Source organism: Coloeus monedula (assembly GCF_965178545.1).
Source record: "Coloeus monedula genome assembly, chromosome: 5".
NCBI classification, from domain to species: Eukaryota; Metazoa; Chordata; class Aves; order Passeriformes; family Corvidae; genus Coloeus; species Coloeus monedula.
Window position 1 is genome coordinate 17,795,908 of NC_138785.1, and position 20,904 is coordinate 17,816,811.

At 41.6% G+C, this 20,904-nt stretch overlaps 1 protein-coding gene across 2 annotated transcripts in view; it reads right to left on the bottom strand.

Moving 5' to 3' along the window:
• The window catches only part of ARHGAP24 (Rho GTPase activating protein 24), a 184,565-nt gene that overhangs the window by 7,809 nt on the left and 155,852 nt on the right, over positions 1 to 20,904 (bottom strand). For both annotated transcript variants that reach the window (XM_082281706.1, XM_082281707.1), the window contains 2 exons: positions 10,608 to 10,815; positions 93 to 225 (listed from right to left, as the gene is read on the bottom strand). In XM_082281706.1, the coding sequence (XP_082137832.1) occupies positions 93 to 225; positions 10,608 to 10,815 (341 nt within the window). The remainder of the gene's footprint in view (positions 1 to 92; positions 226 to 10,607; positions 10,816 to 20,904) is intronic.

A 20,904-nucleotide genomic window follows, 5' to 3' on the forward strand; every position in this document is an offset into this window, starting at 1 on the left:
GATGTTCCTTTAAATTAGGACAACCACCAGCTTCTCTCCTCCTGAAAACTGGAACAGCCTTTTATTTCATCTTACTTGAGTTATCAACTCACCGTTTCTTCCTCCTTGCTGAGCATTTTGGCACAGGAAAGAAAATCTTCATATTTTGCATATGGTATGACTGGTTCTGGGAGTTCCCTTAGGTACAGCTTGAGCAGTGAAGCCACCGTGTGCACATCTGTGTTGCTGTTGGGGTGGAATACAAGAAGTCATTAATGTGAATCAGGATGATACTGTGACATTGACAGGCTAAAACCTGCCACTTTTCCATTGTCACCCCACATTTTACTCATCAGCAATAAATACATTTACAAACCCCACCTGTAATCTGGTTTTTGTTGGATTTTTTTGTCCTATGAAGAACTCAGGATAACCACAGGCAAATGTCTGTCAACTCCAGTGATTTATTACCATAAATAATTACAGTGCAGAGACAGGCATGGAGGAGATAGATCCTGGCTCTTGCTGACAAGCACGTCCCTTCAGACATGCAAAATTCATCTTAAATCACACTTTTTGTTTTCACCTGAGCCAGAAACCAGGCATTACATTTACACAGTGGGGATTATTCTCCTACTAGAGATGGCTCCAGTTCCCAAAACATGCCCAGCATGTCTCAATTCCAGTGGATCACCACCTCCTCTGCTATCAGTATTCAGGAAGCAGGTTTTAAAGGAAATCATATATACCACAGGTCTTTAGTTGAAGTCTACCTATTGGAATTACAGCTCTTTCCCTGACATGCATCTTTTTCCTGTGGGCTCCCACAAAATGACTACTGTGCCTTTTAGCTGTACTCTTACACTGAAAACCTGGATATACTTTACACTAGGAACCTCAAATCCCTGGGAGATGAGTTTTAGCTCTATCCTGTACCAAGTAAGCTGAGGCACCAAACAGAAAGTGTCTGAATGCTTGCACAACAGGTAACATCACAGGGCCAACAGTCAAAGACCTGATATGACATACTTCCCCTAAGTGCACTTGCAGAAATGTAAGGGTTTTTTGGATACAGCTAGTAGGAGCCTCAGCTGTTTATCAGGCACACTAAAAGTAAGAACACGAGGAAAAGGATTGAAATCACAAGTTCAGAGTAGGCAATCCCACTTGGCTTCAATGTTTCTGTGGTGGGTAAAGTTACAACTTAGGAGTACTTATCTGAAAATAAGTAAATAGAAATTACATATAAGGCACATGCTAATGCATGAAGAAAGCTCTCTTGGCATTATGTCTGGCTCCATCTCTGGGTTTAGCTACTCAGGCATTTATTCAAATCCTTACTGGAATGTTCTACATGCTTTCCCTGGTTCAGATAAAGACTTGTACTGCAAGCTGCTATCTTCCACTCTGATTTCTGAAAAATCAAAGAAGGGGACACTAAATTTTGCCAGTTTCATTAGTAAGAAACAGAAAATGCACAGACATACCTACAATGTTATGTATTTTTATGTTATGCATTGTTATATATTTTCTTTTTCTTTGAAGACTTCACACGTGGAGTATTTTTTTAAACTCACAGTGTCTCAAAGGGAACCATTGGTATTTGATGCACTTAAGCTTTGCTAGAGGTATGTTAATCATTATTTTGGAATAATCTGTTAAAACAGTAATGGCTTTTACTAAGTTAAATCTTAACAAGAATGGTGAGAACAACCCAGAGCAATGTGGTATGGTATGTCAAAACAAAAGAAGAGAGACGATAAAGCACTATACATATTTAAGTGTTCACCACCACGAAACTCCTCAAAATGAATTTGCAGAAAATATTTCTAATTCAAACATGAATAATTCCCAGCCCAAATTCGAAAAAGTGTTTTCTAGAGAAACTCTACGAAGTACTAATGCAAACCCACATTTCTAAAGAGAGTTCAAATTCTAATCTCTTGATTGCAACCCTCTGATGTAGAGTGGCTTCAATTCAAAACAGTGGTTTTACCCTACTGCACTTTTTGGATGCATATATAACAAATGTGGGAAACTACTAGCAAGGAACTAGGTATGACTGTACTCTTCTATGAGATCTCAAATGCTAGCTCAGATTTGGCCTCTAACCTTTCTGTTCTACCTATTCCCAATTCACCACTGATTGCCTTTCTGAAGATTTTATTATTACTGTTTTTGTTATTTAAGCAAGGAAACTCCTCACACCTAGCTGAAGAACTTAACAACATTTTCCAGAGTCTATTTGCATAAAACTGGAGAGGTCTTTCCAAAATACAAGAATCAAGGAGGTTAATTGAGGGAAATTACTGAAGAACAATTAGAAGTTGGCACACAGGTCTCTCAGTAAGGGGATTACACAGTAACATCTTCCCTTCTTTGTACTGCCAGGATCATGCTTCCTGTAGTATGTAAGAATAACTCCACACCAGTCCTTTGTGTGGAATACTTGCTCCTAGAGGGCACAGCAGATGAAGGATAAAAAGGCTGAAGAAGGGGACAGAAGCCCTGAAAATGAATGCAATTTATAAACTTCCTTTTTTCAGTGTGAAATACCGCTAGATTATCACTGTGAGAGGCAAGATGAGTGCCAAACACTGTGGGTCTACCATGGAAGAACTGAGAGAGAAATGGGGAGGCAGCATGCTGAGGAGGAAGGAAACTGGGGAGTGTTGCTCTCAAATTAACTTCCTGAAGCACATGCTGTACTTACAAGCATACAGAAAGGTGTTTTATAAGATGGGATTAAAAACCCAGGTCGCAATTAATAGACATAGACACATACGCAATATTTTAAACTCATTTTTAAATTACTATTTTCTAAGGCAATACCACAGACTGCCACGAGATGGTGGGGTAGTAAAGTAAGATTTTGGAACATCCGTTATATTTTCCCTTAACTGTACTGGACCACTTCTTAGGATTTAGTCTATCTGTACAGAAATTACCATACAAATTTTGGCAGGACAAACAAAATGCACACAGTCTGTATACACAGACAAAAACTGCTTGCCAAGCTCTTTAAGAATCGGATTTTTAAATCAACATTTAGACAAAAGCCAGTGACCTTCTTTTTTGAGTGCAACTGGGGGTACAAAAATGATGGTATTTTTACAAATAATGTAACTAAAAGACCGTCTCTCAGAATGTGAGACTTCTTTAGACCTTGCAATGTAGTATTTTTTTATCCACTTTTTGCTTTAAATTACAGAGGAAAACTTTAAAATGCCAGACTCCAGTCCTAATGCATCTGTATTCTGGGTATTTCAGTCCATGAATACCACTAAGCACTTTTCAGCCACAGAGGACAGCCGTGGGTTTCAAAGAAGTGCTGAACTGGAGGACTGGAAGCATTTATTCCCCCTTTTTAGTCTACGGTGTTCCATCTGCAGTCTAAGTCAAACAACAGCACTTATATTTCTGCCTTGAGGATAATTGGTGTAGTTTTTAAAATGTGAATCTTTGCAGGTCTGTGGAAGACCTTTTCCTTGTGGACTTCTTCCAATTACAACTGATCAGTTTAAGACAGGGCAGAATTTCCCCCTTCAGCACCGTCCTTGCCTACATTCCAGAATCATTACAGCTACAGAAATTTAATGATTACACCGATCTTCATATTTCTTTTGCTATCTGACTGTGTAATATCAAAGTGTTTCATGATTACACTTTCATAATTAACAAGATTAGAAGTATTCATTAATTTTTATTAAAACATAGTATGTCAATTACGGCAGAAAATCCTCTGTTATCTAAATTGGAACAACGCTCATTAACCGAGGCAGACTTTCTCCAAGTGCACAATTACGAGCTTGAAATGGGAATGACAAAGCACAAAGTGGGGAATTGAATGTAACATAAAAAGCATCAGCAAGCTGAGAAACAGCTGTTTTGGTATGTTGTGATGGGAGGTCTGACAAAGATGACTTATCTCACCAAAATATTAATACTGCATTCATGGTGGCATTTCCAAAGGAGCATCCCCTCACTCCCAACACTGCTCATGCACAGGCATGACAAATGCAAATATGTCCCAGCCTCTCCTTAGTCATAAGACTGCCCATATTCAAAGCCCTATTCATCTGAACTTTGTCATTAATATCTCTCATGGCGTTGCTGTTTGACAGCACTTTCCTTTGTGATACCACAGACACCATGGAAGTGGCTGTCAGACCGATTACACTGCCTGAAATTTTTCACTCTCTCTACCATAAACCATCTCACTGAAGCCCAGCAGGTCACCAGAAATCCAGGCATAACCCTCGCACTCAGACAAGCAGACAGCGTGCTCAGAGAACTGGAGTCAGCGCTTCAGAGCGCAAAGCCAACAAGCCCCTCATAAACTCTGTGAGAGGAAGTATTAACGAGGCAAGGTCACATTACAGAAAGATTAATGCTGTGCCAAAAATAGCTCTAGATCATGATGGTACATAAACAGTCTGCATGAAGAACAAACAGTAGGGAACAACAAGCTGTGAGGCTATAATTCAATTTAGGAGTCCTGGTAATAAAACAAAGGAGAACATTACAGTTTGTGTACCAGTCTGACTGATTTTGGGAGTCAGGCTTTGGTTCAGAAATTCAAAGGTCAGGTTAACTTAATGTCTATGTGATTTTTCTTCCCCTACGTGGGTATCTTCAAAGCATTACTCTATATAATTTTCCTACATAATGCAGACCTAGTGCAAGCAGTCCTGTGCCTCATCTAAGTACCAGATTAAATTTTGCCTACAACTTGTGGAACATACATGAAAGTGTTTACCATTTTAAGCCCTGAGCAGTCTTCTCCTCTCCTTGCTGCTGGGAAGTCTGGCTCTAGTTTAAGTCATCAACTGAGCTCAATTCTTATTTTTTGGTTTAGACAGAGAAATAAATCAAACCTATCCTGCTCCTTTGTCCCTGTGCTCACCATTTTTACAAAGCATGCTGCCTTCCACAGTCCACAAGGAATATTGAAGATTGGCAGACTCTATTTCCAAGTTAGATATCCACTGCAGTAATTGTAACAGCACCCAATTTATCCAGGTTTATAAAGGCTTTAAAAACAGCAATGAAGACAGCTGGAATTTTGTGCAATTTAGCACAAAGAAAAAGATAAACTCTATGAGGAAGGATGTTAAAAACTGCTTAGAAAAATACAGATCCCTAAAGAGAGACACAAGTGCTTTCAGGTAAGGTGGGCAGAGGTCTAAGAAACAGATGGGCTTCCTCTACCAGCTCCCATGAATATGCTGGATAGATTGTTCAGAAAAACTGTTAAGTTTCTCCAAGATTTTTTTCAGGGATTGCAAGCATATGCAAAAACATGGAAACCCACAACAAATAAACTACCTGTCCTTGTTTACAGGAAGAAAAAGGCACAGATTTTGCAACCCAGGTGTGAATGCTTGGAAAAAAACACTCTCTCAGACCTTACACATAGTAAAAAAATGTCATCCTTTCTTAAAGGTGACCATGGCTAAGAAATCATTTGTCATTGGTAAATAAAATATGTAGCTGACTTTTTTTTTTTTTTTTTTTAATTAGAACTGACAAACCAACCACTTCTGAAACTGAAATTCATGCAAAGTAACTACAAATGTTCATTCACATTGCCAATAACTAAAAACACTCTGAGGACAACAAACCCAACTAAAAACACAACAGGATACCAATTAAACTGATTTAATGACCCCTGCATCACAATAGATATGTCTCCTAATGTGTATTTAATTACTAGACTAGGTTTTCAAGTTGTGACATATGCAGAAGTTATTTCTGTTAGCTGGTTAGAAAAAGGCCTGGAATTGGAAAGGACATGGAAGTGAGTCCAGAGGTATAGCTGATGAGCAGATTGAGAGGATCAGGGAAGAAAGTCTGGAACAGGCAGAAACAAACAGGAATTTTCACAGGCCTAAGGCCATTTGTGTTTGGCAGGAACAAGCTTTCGAGTAAAGACTTCATTTCACATAAAAATGTGCTGTGCAGTTTTAGGGATTAGTGCACTTTGCCAGTAGGAAGACATATAAAGCCCCTTTGCAGGAAACTATCTGCTTCCAAACAAGTTCTTATGTACAGGCTTGGATCTGGAAAACAAAGAACAATTTTTACAACCAGTGCTTTCTACTTGCCATCTGCACAGTGCCAATGCAGACTGCGGCCCCACTGAAGACATGTCCCATTTCCTGCATTCACCAAAATTTCAAAGCATTCTTTGCCTCAGGAGGAAAAAAAGAACTGTGCATGTGCTCCTTGTCACCTCATCCTCGTCACTGTCTTATTTTGCTTCAACAATCCCACTGATTAAATGCACAGGAACATACCAGTTTACATTCTGGATTACATGGCTCCAGTGAGTCACAGCTACCATTTCCCAGCTATCACATACTATCAACTTAGGTACCTTTTTCTCAGCTGACTGCAATGGTGACCAGAGCAGTAACATTTTGTCCTGTAATACACTGTATTCTTCCTTAGAGGAATTCACAGTCATAGTAAAATGCTTTGTTAAATATGCATTTCTGTACTTCCCTTCTTTCCTGTCCATGCACACTAATGCTGGCTATTAAACTTTTGAGCTCTTCTGAACTACTGAACTATACACATCAGTAATAGTTAGGAAAATCCAAGCCACATGTATCATCACATTAATTTTTTAATTAATATTTGTTTCAGTGACACTTCAAATATTTTTCCTCCTTGAGCAATCTTATCTCACGTGTCATCCAGTAGTAATTGTGACGAACAGCAGATGGAAAGAGGCAATATAAAAAAAGAACTCCAACTTTGTATCCCTCCTAGGTAAAAACTGGAGAACAAGTCCTTATACTATTTTCCTTATGCAGTGCCATATTCTCTGTGCTAATTTTACAGAACAAATGGTCATAATTCACTTTGTATCATTACAAATGTATGATTTGTAAAGGAGATGAGGGACTTTATAAGTAAAACATAAGCCACACAAGACGAGAGAAGCAAATACCCCAAGGGCAAAGAAAATGGATTCCCTGGAGGGGGCAATTTTACACAGAGGTGGAGCTGTACTGGAAATACCAAGGATATTTCAAATAGTAGCAAGTATGAGTGATTGCCTAATTGCACTGCTAGTTCCTTAAAGCAAATTTCACAATATGTGCAGATACATTCAGAGGGAGTGAGGTATTTATTCATTTTTGTTTCTGAACTGACACACAATTTTGAGGTGCTGTGTTTTTCTTCACATGAATGGCCTCAGCAGTTTTCAGCTGTAACAGCTGCACCTCACCTTTCCAATACTGCAAGAAATGATGATGTTCCAGTTTTTATAAGAGGGGGTCTGGGGGGCTGGATGTTTCAGATCAGACACAGGGTTTTCTCAGTCTGTGAGTTTGAAAACTTTTAAATACTTGTTCCATTCTCATACATGATTCTTCAGCAACACCTTATTCCAATCATAAGATCAAGATCAAAATTAATAAGTGAAGGTTTTTTCCACTGCATTTTTATAACTGACTTCAGTATTGGAACATCCAGCTGCTAACTCACATGAGTACAACCATTTCTCAGATATGTTTTATGTTTCAAAACATGGCTGCATTTTCTTTTGAGCAAAGCTATTCCAGTTCTTGTTTCTAATTTGCTGTATTTGTTCTACTTGTGCCTCCTCTGTGCTCTTCTCTGCCAAAGGCGTGCAGACAGGAAGGCAAGAGGGGAGAAAGAAGGCCAGGGTCTCCACAGAACCGTGGACAGCAGCTGAACTCTGGGCCAAAGAGCAGATCTGTGCCTCTGAACTCCATCTCCCAACACCTGTAAGGTGATTTAAGGTGTACAACCATTTTAAAACAGAGATGACACTTTAAAGGAGTATTAAACATGGGTGTATGCTCTTACCTTTGGTTTTGCTTTTAATTCTATGTTACATATTTTACTAAATCAGCTATGAAGGCATAAAGAGAAGAAGTATTTAACAGCAATTTATCACACAAAAATACACACAAGCCTGCACATGTATTTCAAAGCATCCTCACATGTTCTGAAGTCTCTGTCTGACTTATGTGCACCTACACATGGAAAAAGTGTGAGTATGAAAAATGGCAAACTCCTCAAACATGAGCTCTTTGTGTTAGTTCCAACACTGATGACAGCAGCCAGTCTTTCTCCCAGCCAGAGCCAGTGATCCAGCACTGCTACGGAAGTGTGACCTGTATTCCATTGTGTCCCATGCCCCAGGAACAAAAATGTCAGCTCTGCTCTAACTGCAAAAGTCTCTTACTGTTGATGTATGAGAACCAGCAAAATATAAATTAATAGAGAGAACCTGGGTAAATTTTGCACCATGGCACTCTTGGCTAATAATAACATGTAACTACAGATTAAACACAGTGGATCTGGAGGTTCACAAGAAAAAGTAAGCATGGGTACCTAATGTATGTGGTTTTTTCTCTCTCTACAGCACTTTTCATATTGTGGCTGTTTTCCAAGAGCTCAACTTGCCAAACTGGCTGCATTAAACCCGGAGCCCATGCTGCTGTTCAGCACAATGAAAAGTTACCCCAAAACCAAGGTCATCACACAGGTACTCTGTAAACACTATGAAACGAACTTCACCTCAAGAGTTTACAAATGGAACAACAGGTTGGAGGAAAAAAGCAGATGTCCAATGGAAACAAAGCAGAGATCAGAGCAGAGTTTATGTCTGCTTGACTTCTGGACCAGTGCTACACCTAAATCACACCTCCTCAAACTCAAATGTGAAAAAGTAAACAGGAAAAGTACCTTGTGCAAGACACGGGGACATACAAGGTCAGTGTTCTATAAATTCTCAGCTTCAGAAGCAGAGCTGCAGGACCAGCGATTTATAGGCAGCTCCTGCTGATGTTCCTAATTGCTAGAGTAGAAATTACGTGCATTCTTCACAGCAGTAGCATGTAAAATCTCTTCTCCTTTTCATCTGCTAAAGCTCAGCCAGCATACCTGTTCATGGGGCTCATTAGTCTGTGCTAAAGATGTTGCTAGATAACCTTGAAAAAAAATTAGTGTGGCTGAGCCCTGGTCTCATTTGTTTGGAGCAGTTAGAACTTGTGCACTTCCTTCAAGCTGTACCTCTCAGTGGGGTGCTCAGTACATCATCTTCCCACAGTCCGGGGTGGCTTGTTTTCTTAAGCATTTCCTCCACAATTATTTGGCTTACAGGCATAGAAAAACCTTTTGTTTCTGCCATTTGCCTACTCTTTGGTAGAGACAGACGTGATCAGCAGTATTTATCATAATGTCCAAGTAAGGAAGATGTACCCAATAGATGCTTCATTACCATTTTTAAATAAGCTACATGGTACCTGAACAGTAAGTGAGCATGCCATAAACATTTATCACCTAACACTGCCACTTCCCATAGTCCTTTGGCTTCAAAACGCCATTTACTCATCAGTTATCCTAACTCACCTTCAAACAAGAAACTAATAAACCTCATAGGAAGACAAATCACTTTTCCAGAGCATTATAAATTTTTAAATTTTCTTGTAAAGTGAGGGTCAGGACTGAGGAAAACTGTTGGAGATGAAAGAGCATTACAGGTGTCTGCCTTCTGTGCATCTGATGCACAAAACTTCAAGCTTAATGAATCTGCTCACTTCACAGGAACAGGGAATGGAGGCACCTAAATGATTTCCAGCAATCAGGTTTGAATTATGGCATGTTTTTTGCACTAAAAGATCAAGCTACACTTTCCTTCCTGTTACTTGGATTGCTATCAGACAAAGGTCTCGTGTAACAAATGCAATCTGCCTCTTCCTCCTACTTCCCATTGGGCCCACAACTGCAGTGAAGCACCCTGATGTCACTTTGGGGGTGTGCTACGGATGTCGCTTGGGGCACATGCTGAGGACAACCGCTGTTTAACAGTCTCTTGAATTGGAATGCATTACCATCATACTAATTCTGACCAGAGTTTAAAAGTCTATGTAGCACTCATAATCCACCAGGTCTGTCTGATTGCACACTCTGAATATGTGACTGCTGCTGTCAATGCTTACAGGAAAAGAGTACAAAAATTAGTCGTACAGGAGAGTAAAGTCATGCACAGCTGTGTGAACAGGACTAGGTTTTCCTTGGCCCAGAAACTCTCATTAACTTTGTAGAACTGCATAAACATTGGAATACAAATCAAACCTGGACCCTCAAGACCACATAGGTTTGTTTTTACGGCCAGAGTGACTTTTACTGTAAGACCAAAGGCCCAAAATTATAAAGGAATACATGAAAGTACACTTCACTTCCAGTCAATTTTATAGATAACAGAACACACTGAGATTGGTGATAACAGAAATTCTTCCTTTGTGGAACTGACTAAATGCCAGCATCACCACTGCATTTCAAATGATATTAAGATCAAGGCTATCCAGATATTTTTGATTAAACCAAAACATTAGCAATACTTCTCCTAACCAACTTTGCACAAAAGGAAATTCTCCAGAAACGCTTTGAAATCAGACATCAAAGTCAGAACAAAAAAGAAGACATTTCAGAGCAGTAATAGGAAACACACAGAGAAACCTACAAAAACATGTCATTCTATCTGTTGCTGCCATGTGTTTTACAGCACCGTGGGTCAGCCAGCCCAGCACACCGTGTCCTGCCTGGGCTCCAGGGAGTGGGGAACAGCTGGAGGCTTTTACCTGTCAAAAGAAGGCTTCTCTCCACAGTCAAACGCATCCTGTAGCTCCTTGACGAGATTAGCCTGCCCGGGCAGTCGGAAAAGGCCCTCTTCCTTCAGCCCCCGCTGCCGGATGAAGTCCACGCACTGCTCCACCAGCATGGGAGCCAGGCGGTTCCCATAGCGCTTCTCGTACCGGACAGTGTCTTCCAGCTTCTGCCCAAAAATACCTGCACCAAAAAGAGAGCTCTGACTCAGGTTAGCATCATAAACACGTCTGAGGAGCCCACGCCTTCTGTTACAACCCACACAATCTGCAGGTCATTTAAATGCCGGGACAATTAACCTACTGCTTTCTTAAGAATAAAATGCTCAATTTCACCCTTGACACTCATCTGGAAATACAGTGCTGGCTGACATTTTACAACAATGCTCAAAAGCATTATTTAAAATAAAATACTGTAAATTATTTGCAAGACCACAGGCACAGAAAACACAGGAATAACACAAATAGGATTTTCTGTCACAAAACTTCTGATTCAAAAGTGACGCATATCTCCATCTTTTCTGGTTGATGTCTAATTATTAAGTACTTCCTGTATCACTTCCAAAGACATATGAACATTACCTGTACACATGGAGAGAAAAATATTTATAAATATAACTCAGCATTTTGTCTCTACTGAATGAAATTATTGCTCTTCAAATAGACAATGATAAATCCACAATGTATTACCAACTGCATTATCACCATCTGCTCCAGCAATAATAAATTTTGTGTATGAGCAGAAGTTCCTGACATGAAAGGTGAAATATGTCAGATGAACTGCAGGAAACCAAAATTTGTCCTTAAGCTCAGAAGAAAATGGAGGGTTTTTGACGGAATTAATTTTGACCCTGCTCTGAGGGTATCATTGCTACCACTGGAACAACAGCTACTCTTTAGAGCTTACTTTGCCTCTCCTTTCCAAGTGCAGAGCAGCACAATATCGTTCAAGGCATGTCATCTGTGCTGGAAGCTCTCTCTGGAGACCACCACTTGCTGAACAGCACCGAGGCTGAAGCAAGGCAATTCAATTTCTATATATAGCAGGACAATGAATAGTTCTAAGGCAGTCACGATCAGAAATTAAAGACCAAATGACTACTTCACTTTTGCAATGGTGTACACTATAAAGTAAAAGAAAAAAAAAAGGCAGTAAATTGTGCCCTTCACTGAGCACACTGTTCCTGCTGGTTTAAAAATATTCAACATGAAAACCAGAATTGTTTTGGTTTGCCTTTTCTAAAAAAAAAAGCCCAAAATTGAGCTAGACGGCTTCTGATTTTGAACTAAAAATTTAATTCACCCATAGATTACAATTCAGCATCCATCTGGGTAACCTTTAATGTGCACATTTTTCCTTTAACAGAAAGGAAAGGTAACTTACACCTCAGTTGCAGGCAGAACAGTTGCCTTGCAAATGCTCAAGGATGTAGGGCAAGTCTCAAGTTAACCATACTGAAGGTCTGGAGTTTGTCCTTAAAAGCAATTATTTTTACTGTAGCAGAGGAAATAACTGGAGAGAGTAACTGATGTCCTGCTAAGACATCCAGAGAGTCTCTGAGATGCAGAGCAGTGTATTTTGTGATTTCCATGGTACCCATGCCTGGGGATGCCAAAGCCAGCAGTAGGTAAGGGGAAGGAACATCACACAGTCACTCTTTATTAGCTCTCTTTCTTTCATGCTGTACAAAACCTAAAGCCCAACAATTAACAGCTAAAGAAGGAATTTTTGAAATTTCAGAGTGAGTCAAGCTTAGAAGAATACTGGCTGATGTAGCATCCATGAAGTTCAGGGCCTCCAGGCTGGCAGAGGAGTCAAGTATGCTAAGTATGTTTTCTTAATTCTTGCATACTTTTCTAACCTCCTACAAACTGACTATGGGGGTGGGAGGAGTATTAATTGAATCCGTGTTTCCTGTATTTGTCCAACTTAAGAGTTGCAGTTGGTCAACATAAAATCCTCAAGTCCTTCCACTTGCTACACTCTCCTCAAAGCAGGGGAACTAGGGAAGAAGGACCAGTGAACGCCAGTTAAGGAATGTGTGTGATTATGGGAGTCTGGGGATTTCAAAGTTGTTAATATACGAGAAGGCTGCTGTTCAGTGCCCCCCAGTCTGTCCCTTCTCCCAGTTGAACAAGAGCCATTTTCTCTGCCTCTCCTCAAAGGGCATGTGTTCTAGCTCCCGAACACTTTAGTGAGCCTTTGCTCAACTCCCTTTAATGAATCTCCACCTCCACCTGGTTTCAGTGGTTCTTTGTTTGGTTTTTGTTAAAGGATGCAATATTTGGAATATGGTCTAAAAAATGTTAAGCAGAGGATGTTAATCACTTTCCTCCTTCTGCTAGCTCTGCTACTGCTGATAATGCCCAGACTGCTGTCCAATTTTCCTTGCTGCCAGGTCTGCTCCTGGCTCCTATCCAGCCTGTCCCCCAGGGCACTCAGGTCCCTTCCCCAGAGCTGTTTCCCTGGGGTTATTCCTTCTTAGGTGCAGGAGTTGGCCATCCTAGTCCAGTTTGCCCTATGAACATACAGCCTGAGCTTTCTTGCAAGAACCCATGAGATTTCCTGGTTTCAAACACAAGACTTTTTGCCTCTTTTCAAACAAAATACAATAGGATATTCCAATTATACAGTTACAATGTATGTATAATTACAACTCATGCCCACTGACAGTACAATTAGCAGGAATACGCTTTCTCCTACTCCTTCTTCTCACCCTGCTAACTTCCTTTAATCAGTAATGTGCATATTGCAGCTTACATTTGCAGGAGAGAATAAGTTCTTAGACCTACCAGAGTGCTTTGAAATTCCTATTAGTAATGACACTGCAGTCAAAACACATCACTTTCTATCAATACATTTTTTGGATGCTGCCTTTTTTTTAGTTCATTTTAAAATTGGTTTTCAAAGCACATCTAATAGATAATGAATAAAATCAGAATATGGGCAGCTTGTGCAGTGGGAGCAAAGAACCTTCCTATATTATTATAAATTGCTGATGCATGACAACACAAAATGAAAACAAGCAGGAACCATAAAGCACTAAGATGTCTGTAACTAGAATTAAACACTGTTTTTCAATTTGTTTGGCATTGGAATTAATCTCAGGCAGGCTTGGGTTGGTGTCAAGGTGTAGGCTGAACTTCTGCAAAGGAAGCATTTCCTTCACCTAACAAATGTAGAACACTGCACCAGGCAGAACTTGGCCATGAAATGAATCAGTCATGATAAGCCTGCACAAATATTGACTTGAAGTTACAGACTTGCTGATGCCTTATGACAAAGGTACTCTGTTGTCAGGGGCAGAAGTGACAGAAATGTGACAATTTTGCTTCCACATCATGTTGTCATAGCTTTTACCTGGCTCATCATCCTTCTGCTGTCTGCTGGCTGAGGTGCACCTTCTTCCACTGCCCCTCTCCAATGCTTTTATCCCCTCTCATGCCACAACTAACTGCTACAGAGATACTGCAGATGAAGAGTCTACAAGCATTAAGAGGGTGACTATTCAGAAGCAAAAGGCATTCCTGTGAAGAACTGTACTTCCAAAATATTTGGCAGAAAAAATGATGAACACTATCAGCTATAATTGGTAACTACTTGCATCTCCTTTACAAAAAAGAAAGGAAAATACAGTCCAAGTTATGGAGACTAGAACACAATGAAAATCACAGAGAAAATCTCAAATGCTGTTTCTTAAGTAAATTTTCACTAGAGTAACTAAACAAGAACATCTCTGCTGGAGAAGGAAATAAAAGAGAGCCCTCATAACTCATGTTGTAATCCAAATTCAAGTGGCTCCTCCTACATCTCAGTGTCTCCAAAATCAGAAACACACAGACACACAAGCGCTGAGTGGTTTGGTTTATCCTTAGGATAGGGTGCCACAGGAGAAACAAATAAATCAACAAGAAACCACGATATTCAGAATTGCATTGGCTTGGCTTCCCCACAGCTGGTGGAAGGCAGGGAAATGTACAGGATCCAGTTCTGACCAGTCATTAGATTTAATCAGCAGAACTGCTTTTTCAGAGAGCTCTTGGAGGTCTGTAAAGCTATATCCAATTAAGCCAAGATCACGCATAACATCAAAGAGGAAAATCACATGCTAGTAAAGGGCATGCTGAGCAGTTATTCATTAACTAGAACATTCCCGTGGCAGAAGTTTTGTAAACACTTTGGAAACTTTATTTCCATGCTCAACAGATACCCAGAAACCTTATGAAAAACACTACAGTGCTATATGCAAATTCTGCATATGTCTTCTTAAGAGTTGTGGAAGCACTGTGATTATTTGTTATAATACATACTCACAGTTAGAGGATGGCTTTAAAATTTAAGAATGCTATTAGTCAATGATTTCCACAACTAACTAAACACAGGCAGGGGTCTCATCTAAAGCGTATGGACTTCTGATTCAGGAGGAAAAAAGGAGAAAAATCTGTGTGGCCATTCTGCCACCTTGCTCCATAAGGAATGGCTTGAAATAAGCAGTATCTCAAAAAAGCCCACCTGCCACTCTAGATCTACCACAGCACACACACTCAGTGAGCCAGGAGGTTTCAGACAGCAAAAAACACTGAGGGCTGATGTTCTCATAGACGGCCCACACCTGTACATGTGTTCTTCTAATGTGCAGCAAAGGATCCTGGTGCTTCCAAAACAAGTTCTGGTTTCATGGGCTCTACTGATCAGAAAGGGTCAATTAAGGTCAAATGAACTGATCTCAGCTTAGAATCTGGATGTGAATTTTAAACAGCTCTCAATTCTTCATCAGTAATTCACTGACAGAAAATAACACATCAGATGAGTGACTTTCAACAGCAGGGCTGGGAACAAAGGTCCTGGAATAACACAAAGAAGTGGCTGGAATGGCCACATAACACCTAATATGGAGTTTTTAATTATTATTTCCCATCAGCTTTCTGCTCAGATGTTCCCCAGCAGTAAGTGCTGTTTTGAGTGGATCAAAGACAGGGAATATTTTCTCTACAGAATTTTGTGATGTATAGGAGAGGAAAAACCCCACCAAAACCAGTGGTAACAGAATTTTGTTCCTGCCTGAATCATTTTCTTCTCTTCTAGCCTTCTCCCAACCCCACAGTTAGTGTGATGCTGGCAGTAGAGAAGGCAAGATAAACTCCCACCCTGGAGTTTTGAACATTTGCACACCCAAATAACCTGCTTAGGAAAAACCACCCTGAAATAAGAGCACAACTAGATACAGGAAAGGAAAGAAGGGAATTTTGAAAACATCACCAGGAACTTGTTACAGTTGATCACATCGCAGCCTGCACTACACTTCTCTGGTCACAGCCAATGCCGCCTCCTTCTTCACAACTCTGCCCACCCAAATTCACTGCATTATTGAATGTTCTCACGTGCATGCCTCCCTCAGATGCTGTTTTCTCCACTGCCCCTGCATGGTCTCTATGGAGGTTCCTGCGGTGTTACTTAAACAGAGAGGATCTTCTCCAAGCTGGAGTTTAAAGATGATTGGCTCTGTCTCTGCTCAGATTCTGCCCTCTGAGCACTGACTTCCCCATGACATGACCCCCAAACAAGCCTGGCATCTAATTTTTTGGTGCCAATCACAATAAAACTTTGACCTGAATTTCCAGGAAGGGTTCTATACCTGGTATCATTGGTGAAGATGATGTCATCATTCTCTTGTACTTCTTCCCATGACTAGCTGACGGTTTTCCCTGCTAATTTTATTTTTTGCATCATGTTGCACAGCTTAGAACTAACAGATCTGCTTTATGCAAGTATGGATTAGGTTTGCAGAAGGCTAGTTTTGCCTTTCTTTATAGTTAGGTATACAATCTGCAAATGAAGTTGTAATAATCATTCAGTAAACCAATTAACAAGACAAGTGTAGTTAGCTTAATGTGCCAGTACAACCATAGCAAAGGCTTGACTGAGTCCAGTTAATGTTCATCTTTCCCCTGACTTCAGTGGGACATAGACCTAGTTAAAATACATGCCCCAGCATTCTGCAGCTCTGATCTAGGGGCCTTGACAGAAAATGTATATAAGAAAGCAACTGAAACGAATTTTGCATAGAGGAAAGCAAATTAGCAGCAACACCTCCATCACTCTGTCCTCTGCCCCAAGTGCTGCTGCTTCACTTGGGAGTTTTAGACACGGAGAGTTTCTGTATTGGAACATCTGGGGGAAGAATCAACAGCTGAAGCTCTTCTTGGAGCAGCTAAGGCTCTAGCCAGGCACAAAGGCAGCTGTCTGCAAAATTATCAGTTAATCCTTTATTCAACTTCCAAACATTTCTCAAATAGTTAAGGGTATAAATGGGGCACAGGCAGCTCTAATTCACACTGACACCTTGAAATGCAATACACATGCACATCCTCCTGGCCAGCCTCCAGCAGGACTGAACTCCAGCAACCAAGGGCCTTGGGGAGGGGGGTACAGGGGGCAAACAGCTCCCAGTGCTCTCTCAGCTGCAGGTGATAGCTGATCTCTGCAGTAGTTCTGCAGTGAGCCCCTCACTGGCTGTGATCCTTCGTTCCAAGACATCGCCCCTGACTGCCTGCTCACCAACCCTCGAAAGCAATGATGTCACTACATCACTGCTGAGGCTTGGGAGCAAAGAGCTGCATGGTCTGGCAAAAGGGCAAATGGCAGCACAGAGGAAGAGCTGAGGAAGGAGCAGGAGAAGAAGGTGATAGAATTTGTATAAGCCCTGTGTAAAATAATTTCTCACGCTTCAGAAAAAACAAGGCAATTTAGCCCTTTCACTTGGATTTCTCAGTCCAGCAGAGCTTTTAAAACAGCACTAATATCCTCTTCTTCCCCCACACAAAGTTTTTGTCCTTGTCATGGAAACAGCTTCTCCCCGCCCATCCCAAGTGCCATAGCACCTTAGCATCACTTGTCGTATCTCCTGTCTCAGACATGTGCTTCCCTTCCAGTGCTTTCAGCTGACATACTATGACATTCAGCCTCCTCTTTGCCCTCTTTCCCCGAGTACTGCCATGCGCTGCTTCAACAGGAGTATGTGCAATGCAGAACACAACTGGCTATAAACCTCTCTATGCAGCAGGTGAAAAGGCAAATGCAGGCTGCAGGGCAGCATGATGAAGTGGCAATGCAGCACTTGCACCAGGACAGTGCATCGTAGAGCTACACTTCAATCCATCAGAAACCTCTGAAGCCAAGGACTCCAGCTTCTGCACAGATGAACATGTATCACCTTGCTTTGCTCCCTCTCTTCTCCCTCCCTCCCTCCTCCCACACAGACAAAATGCAAATATAAACTCTTTTTCCTGATGTTCTGCCTAACAGGGAACTCAGAGCATCACAGGTCTGATTCCCTCACCGTTCTCACTCAATTCTGCTCAGAGGCACTGCAATAATCTTGTCTCATTCCACCTCATTCCTGCATTCATGGGCTATTATGTAGAGGAGACAGTAGCTGCTGGCCAGCTACAAACAAATGAACAAAGGAGTAAATAAATCATTCGTGGAATGTTGGCATCTGCATTGTTTAATGCCTTTTGTTTCGGTGCTCTCATCTGCCCCTGCACACAGAGCCCCCTCGACTTCTCAGAAGCCATGGCTTCACCAGCAAAGCAGAACACAGTGACAGAACAGACCTACCTTTGCGGAAACTAAAACACCGCTTAATTCTCCTGTAAGTAGTTTTAGGAATGAAGGGAGCTGCTGCTAAGGCACCTGGGCTGCGGACTCCAGCATTTCTGTCTTCAGGCATCATACAGGCCAGAGCCTCCACGTCCCTCCAAAGCTCTCCTTTACCAGCAGCATCCAGACGAAACACCACAATTGCTCATCGTTACTGACTGCTGAGGAGTTTTTATAGTAGCGTTTTTTCCTCTGGAGCTAGGAGATTTGTGGTCTTCTAGATCTTGGGTAGGGCTTGAAATGATTCTGATGGTCTCTTCCCTGCTTCAGTTTTGCTTTGGGGAACAATATTCTTCCATCTATTTCGTTTCTTTTATTTCCTGCGGTGAGACAACTGCCTATTATGCAATGTCACAACAAAAGAGTTTCAGCAAAAAGATGTATCTTCCATTCAAACAGAAGTGCCTGCACAGATGGAGGGGGAGAAAGACCTCTTCCTCCCAGCTGGAACAGGAGGCTGAGTGGCAGAGACTCTAATTCCACAGCAAAAGCTCAGCACTGTGTGGTGTGCAAGGGGAAAGAGAAGAACAATACCAAAAAGGCCACAGAAGAATCCTCCAGGATAAAACACTCCTCGCTGGCACCCTTTATTTCTGCAACCGAGAAGCAAAAACAACAGTCCCTTCGCCCGAAAGGCTCTTTGTCCATACCAGATTTCTCTCAAAACTCCTTTTACACAGCCAGCTCCTCGTGTGATGCTCTCATGGGCTTCTCGCTTGTTTTATTGCCTTCCAACTACCAGGAGCTCTCCTGGGAGAGGCGCGTCAGATGCGGCAGCGGCGCATCCTTGCTGCCAGGATCCCGGGAGCTGCTGAGGAATCCGTGCCTGCAGCGGGGGATGCTCTGGCGGCTCGCTCGCCACCGGCCCCGCGGCGGGGCTGGCAGCGGGGCTGTGCTGCTGGCAGCGGGGCTGTGCTGCTGGCAGCGGGGCTGTGCTGCTCCCCGCCTGCGTGCAGCAGGTGCGGGAGGACGCGGCGCAGCAGCCGCAGCGCAGGTTTGTGTCTCCTCGGGTGACTTTGAGTTGACTTCAGGCGCCTGTCATGTGCGGTGGCTGGGAAAGCGAGCAGGCTGTGCCTGGCTCCTGCAGGAGGTGCCAGACCTTACACTGCTACCCCTGCTAAAATGCACATGCTCCTTCTTCTCGCCTCCTCCCTCTCCCCTTAGTTGCAGGCTCTGTAAAAAATTGCCTTTTTAATCTAATCAGGAAGGGAATTTCATGTGCAAACAGGCATTACATGCCCTGCCTCATTTACATTTCTTTTCCCTTTCAGATTTTTTTTTCCACAGTCACCTTATTCCTCTGGTGCAAAAAACAACCTGTTTCTGATGAGCTTAGCAGATTCCCACCTGCCCCCCTCCCACCTTCTCCTTCTAGCACAGGTTAACAAATAACAATTTAATGATAAGGTTAATAATTTACAGAGCTCCTCACTGGTACCAGGAGTCCTCTCCCACTGCCAGACAAACTTTAAATATTACTGGCTCACCAAGGCTTGTACACATCCACTGCACACACAGAGCTTACTTACAATGCTTAGAAAAAACAGAAAATTCACATGTTACACAAAGTGGCACTTGAGTTGTGTGATACCAGGCTATTGTGGTTTACCATTAAGTACTGAAATTTAGGAAGCTGATATAAAACTAGTGTTTTGATTAATTAGCTGTCTGAAACAATTTTGTGCTGCAAGTAATTACTTGTTACTGGCTAGTCATCATCATGTGATTGCAACTTTCCTGTATCTTTTTTACAGCTATTATGATATATAAACCCATTTTTAACTTCAGCAGCTACAGCTCATAAAGGCAGGCTCTTAAGACATCTTAAGCCAGAAATGCCTGTCTTAAGAAGGGTCAGACTGTTGCAGCAGCTGTAGCAACATCCACGTACCAAAGAATAATAAAAATACCAGTGTGTCTGGACATTCATAATTACAGAACAGTTAACAGGATTTATTTAAAATTGTTAAGATAGCTCTGACTATCAAGTAGTTAATAAAATGGGGGACATGTTGGAAACTCGGTTCTTAATGGTGACACATCCCATGATACTGCCTCTGCCTTGTTATCACAGTCAAACCTTCTCCACAAACACTACACCCTAAATTATGTTCCATCTGTTTTTGCAGTTTCCAGGGATTTAACTCTTTGCTTCCCATTACAAACAACCCTGAATCAGTATACTTGCTCAAGAAACCCAAAAAGAAAAACAAGAACATACTTCAAAGTGTTTCAACTACAAACGAATTGAAAAGGTAATGCAAGGATTGCACCCCTCTAGTTTTATGCAAATCAGCAAGAAAAATCCTCAGCAAGGTGCTTCCCTCAGTAACTGCCATTAAACATTCCTACAACAATGATGGTGTCCTGAGAATTTTCTTGGTGGCTGGAAGGATTCCCAGCTGCAAATCAGAAATAGCTCTTGCCCTATAAAAGCAAATGAGGAGCTGGTGAAGAAAGCACAGGGTCAGGACTTGAGAGATTTGGTTTCTATTTGTAGCCCTGTTCATGGACTTGGGCTAGAATTTAGTTTCACCTAATCGCAGCTCCCCGCCTGTGACATGTAGAGACACCTCAACTTGCAGGAGAACAGCAAGGCTGCCTTTCCTT